At 52.0% G+C, this 4886-nt stretch overlaps 1 protein-coding gene across 1 annotated transcript in view; it reads right to left on the reverse strand.

Moving 5' to 3' along the window:
* LOC123020260 (vomeronasal type-2 receptor 26-like) overlaps positions 1–4257 on the reverse strand; it is a gene marked incomplete at its 3' end in the record, with an annotated part of 10565 nt that extends 6308 nt beyond the window's left edge. Inside the window, exons 1-2 of the mRNA XM_044423709.1 lie at positions 4068–4257; positions 2868–2994 (exon numbers count right to left, since the gene is read on the reverse strand). Coding sequence (XP_044279644.1) covers positions 2868–2994; positions 4068–4136 — 196 coding nt within the window. The remainder of the gene's footprint in view (positions 1–2867; positions 2995–4067) is intronic.
* Positions 4258–4886: the final 629 nt, after the last annotated feature.

Below are 4886 nucleotides of genomic sequence, written 5' to 3' on the forward strand. Positions count from 1 at the left end.
AGAGTCAGACCGTAGTCTCAGTCCCCCACCGCCAAGTACACCCAACACCTCAGCACACAAAACAACTCTTGGAATCGGCCTCATTGGCCAAAAGAGGAAGGAAGGAGCTCTCAGGATTTGAATCCCTCCACCCTCTCCCTCTCCCACCCTCTCCTTTTTAAAACTATTTGCAGGACAAGGACAAGGACAAAACCCATTTGTCCCACCCACTATGCTTTTCTCCACATCAAAGGCTTTCTTGCCTTCAGTGATGAGGGACACAGAATTGCGCAGGGAAACCACGGCTCGTGGCTCCTGCAGACTATGCTACGCGTCTCAAAGTCCCGAAGGCAAAGAAGGTCCCCAGTGGGCTGAGGCGAAGCAGGACTCAGGCTGGCCAGAGCTTGGAGGGGAGACCCACCTTGAATTCCGCCATGGGAGAAAGGTGCAACCGAAAAATAATAAACAAATAAGTAAATAAGTAAATACATAGAGATTAGATCAATACATTGATGGATTGATAGATAGTGGGGAGCCTATAACACTGCAATTTTTTTCCAGGACCAAGAGATGACTTTTGTTTCCCCCACTGGCATTTTAGCCTTCCTGTTTCTGTTGCTTTTAATCAATGCCAGGCTTTCCAATCTCTGCAGTACTGCTAAATTTTAATTGGATTTTTCATTCTGCTTTTATGCTGGAGTTAGAACATTCCCAATTCTACAATGGTATTTCTTGTTATTGGCTTGTTGTTGTTTGTTCTTACATTTGCATTCCAACAAATGCCAAGAGCAACACCTGTCCATAGCAGATTCGGGGCTTTGGGCTGCGCTATGGGCCGCCCAGAGCTCCTGAAATCGGGAGCTGGAGAGATGTAACACGCACACAAAGCATTGTCCAGCGCCAGCCCCACAGCCATGCAGTTGCTCGTTCCCCTCCAGACACGTGGGGCTGGGACTGCCAACTTGGGCCCTGCAATTCTACATTTCCCAAGAGTGGGAGAACAAGCAAGGAGCAGATCTTGACAAAGTCTCCAATCTGGGGCAAATTCTTCACAGATACACCATTTCGGGGAACCAGAGGGGGAATCAGCACTGGCTTATCTTGTACTGGCTGCCTCATGCGCACAGCACTGCATTCATCCAGAATGAGTACCTGCATTTCATGCCTTTTGGCACAGAAAATGCAAAGAACACAAAAGACGTGCCTCCCCAAATTCTTACAACTGCTGACATTCTAAGTAACAGGCAACCAACAGGAATGTGAGAGATATATTGGATGGTAAACAAAATATGACCTTCTTACGGCCTGTATAAGGCCTTCCAAGTGAATCAGCAGAGGATTCTCCCATGCATGGGAGTGCCAGCTCATCTTCTTCTGATGAGGTGATCCCGGCTGTTGAGGTGGGGCTTCAGCAGGACGACGTAGCATTTGGGGAGGAAGATGCAGCCCAGCAGGCCAGCCCACGAGGCCAGGATGGAGAACACCTCCACGGCCACCATGGCCTTGCCCTTGGTGCTCAGGTAGGTGGGCACGAAGGACACCCACACGCTGCAGAAGACCAGCATGCTGAAGGCAATGAACCTGGCTTCGTTGAAGCTGTCGGGCAACTTCCTCGCCAGGAAAGCCCCGACGAAGCTGACAGCAGCCGGGAAGCCCATGTAACCCAGCACAGCGTGAAACATGGCAGCTGTGCCTTCGTCACATTCCAGGATCATCTCTCCCGCCAAGGAGTGAAAGTCCACACTGGGGAAAGGGGGGAAAGTGGCTAGCCAGCCAACACAGAGGGCGGCCTGGAGTAGGGGGCACAACAACATGATAGAGCAGGGCAGTGGCTCCCCCATGAGTCTCCCGGCCATGTGTCCCGGCTTGGTAGCCATGAATGCCAGAACCACCGTCACCGTTTTGGCCAAAATGGAAGAAACGGCAATGGAGAAGGTGATGCTGAAAGCAGTTTGACGCAGGAGGCAGGTGAGCTCATGGGGTTGTCCGACGAATAGAAAGAAGCAGAGTAGGAGAGAGGTGAGGAGAACGTAGGTGAGGCCCCAGTTGTTGGCTTTGACAATGGGTGTGTGGCGCTGTTGGATGAAGATTGCCAGGACTAGAACCATGAGCAGAGTGAGCCAAAGAGCCAGGGATGCCAAGTCTGTCCCCAGGGTCTCCTGAAAGGAGAGGAAGTGGACCATCTTCGGGACACACTGGTCCTTATTCTGGTTTGGGTGTTGATCTGCTGGACATGCCACACAGCGATTGGCATCTGAAATGAGCAAAAACTGGAGAAACATCACCCAAAATCACAGGATCCCTTCTGTGGGTGGACCCTTAAACCCACATTCAATGAAAAGAACAAATTTAGATACGTCATTGTTTGAATGTTGCTTTGGCAAGCAATGCATCCATTCTGCTCTCCAGGCTGAGAACAAAGGGGGGCTCCTCTTGCTGTACATTTTACAAAATTCAGTCCTTTGACTTTCCCTTCCTGGGAGACTGGATGGAGGGCAAAGCAGCATCAGTGAAGGAAACAATTTTGTGTTCACAGCAAAAGCAGCCCTTCTCTACACAATGAAGTGCAAGGCAACTTTGGCCATTTGTCTCTGAGGCCGTTCCTAACGTGCTGAGAAGCAGAAGGCCTAGGAGCACCTCCAAGGTGCATTCCTGGCAGTCCCACACATGAAATGTTCTGAACATCACCTATTAAGATGGAGCTCCTCCTAGCCCTCCTTCCAGGGGAACCATTAAACCCCAATGCCACATTCACTTCCCAAAACTCAGGAGCTTCCTGTCAACAGAAAGAAACAAACCCAGCCCCCCATCCACCATCTGCTCCTGCCCTTCCAGGCCTTATCCCGCCCTGTCACCCACTGCATGATTGAGCCACGAGCTGCAGCTACCTGTGTGGTTCGAGAAGGTCCCCTCCTGACAAGCGAGGCATTCGGAGCAGCACACCGGCCTCCCGGCTGCAACCCTCTTCCACTGCCCTGGGAAGCACCACTCGGTACACCTTGCAGTGGGTGGCTTCTGAAAGGGAAGGGAGAACAATTGGGGGAGCCCAGGTGGTGGTCGTGGTGCTCCAGGGGCCTTGGAGTGACCAGCGGGGAATCCCATTGCACAGTGAAGGAAGGCACTGCTTCAGGGGCGCTGACTCTGCTGCTCTGCTGCACATTGAACAACAGAGGTGCTGAGAAAGACGAGAGGCTCTGGGGCTGCCTCCCAGCAAGCCCTGCCACTGCAGCTTCTCTCCTCCCATGAGCAGCCACTTAGAGGATTTCAGACCAGGGGGTCCTTCCTGCACAGCCAGAAAATGAGCCCAGGATCTCTGCAAGAAAGCTATGGAGATGCCACCCTCTTTCTCCTTTTCTTTGTTGCAGCCTTTGTAGAGGCTTGATGGATACACGTATGGGGAAAGCGTATGCAGCAAACCACTGAATAAATGCATGCCAAACTGTTCTGGAAGTGTGCAGCGCAGCCACGGTAATTCAAAATGATTTTAAAAGAGGTAATATATATCCATGTGGCTAAACCAGGAAGCTTCAGAGGCACAGTCTTACGGGTGCTACACAACGGGCAGCCCAGCACGACAAGCCAGAAGGGTCTCAGAGGAGGAAGAAGGACATTCCCCCCTCTGTGTTATACCTAAGATTTTGCGCCGGGTAGGGAAGGACCTGATGGATCGATTGGTACCTGGACATGAATGCGGAGGCATTTAAGAGGGTGCCAAGTGGATTTGATATGCTCGGATGCCCAGCTCTGCTAAATTCCTTACGCACACGCTTTTGTACCCACTGATGCTCCCAAACCATCTTCACAGGCTGTGGGGAGGCAGCAGGTGAAGCACAGGTGTGCAAAAGCAGGTGAAGTCACTGGGTTGAGATGCAACACAGAGCATCTGGGCCGCGGACCTGAATTCCACCTTGTGCTCCTGCATGATATGTGCTGGGGCAGATGGCCCCCAGAATTTTTGGACTCCAGATGACAGGTTTGGGACCCAAGAACCAGCAGTGGGAGCTCTAACATAGCCTCTGGACTCCGCTTGCCCAGAGCTGAGGCATTGCTGAGCTTCCCCACATCCTCGGGATGTTCCCCCAACCCACCTCTGTGGCCCACACAATCGCTTCCGAACGGATGCTGAAGTCCTGGCCTGGAAGGGCCCTGGCATCCATCCATCCCACTCGCGCAGGATCTAAAGTGCCATTTGGGGAAAAGAGCCAGTTCAGGATGTCTTATCTCTGGACATTCTCACTGAAGCAGACTTCCTCCCCAGCACAGTTGTTGAACAGGACATTCCGCAGGGAGGCAAGGATCTGCAAGGAAAGGGATGCTGAGCCTGGCCTTGACTGCAGGCAGGTCCTGCTCTCCTCAAATGTCCTCTGGCAGCCACCAAGGAAGAAAATCATACCTGCCTACGCTGTCTTCTGCTCTTTCACTGACTGTAGATACAGATCATCTCAGAATTCCCCCTTCAATCCCACTGGGTCCAGCAGGCCTTCTCTAGCTCACCCTTCTGGACTCAGCCATCCAACTAGGAACCCACCCACTCTCACCTCTGCAAGCCCTCACCTCGGGAGCATGAGAAAGCCCTGGTATCAAAACCTCTGAGAGATCCAGCAACGGCAGCTGAGTCACATTTCCCATCTCTCTCCTGGCAGAATTCAAGAAAGGGTTGAATGCAATGGAGGCAATGGAAGCAATGGAGGAGTCTCCTCCACAGAGCATGTACATGTTTGGAAAATTAACAGGAAAAGCTCAAAGGGGAGGTCTAGACTACCAGCATCGAGCACTTCTGACCCCCAGCACAGTTGATTCCTGGCAGGTCCACCAACAGAAAAGCGTACCGGCTGCCTGTATATTTTTCAGCCTTTCTTATTCAAAGAGTCCTCTGACTGGTGTTGGTATGGGAGCTCTCAGGCAGT

The sequence above is a fragment of the Varanus komodoensis genome, unplaced genomic scaffold (genome assembly GCF_004798865.1).
Source record: "Varanus komodoensis strain SLA01 unplaced genomic scaffold, ASM479886v1 scaffold1480, whole genome shotgun sequence".
Classification (NCBI taxonomy): domain Eukaryota; kingdom Metazoa; phylum Chordata; class Lepidosauria; order Squamata; family Varanidae; genus Varanus; species Varanus komodoensis.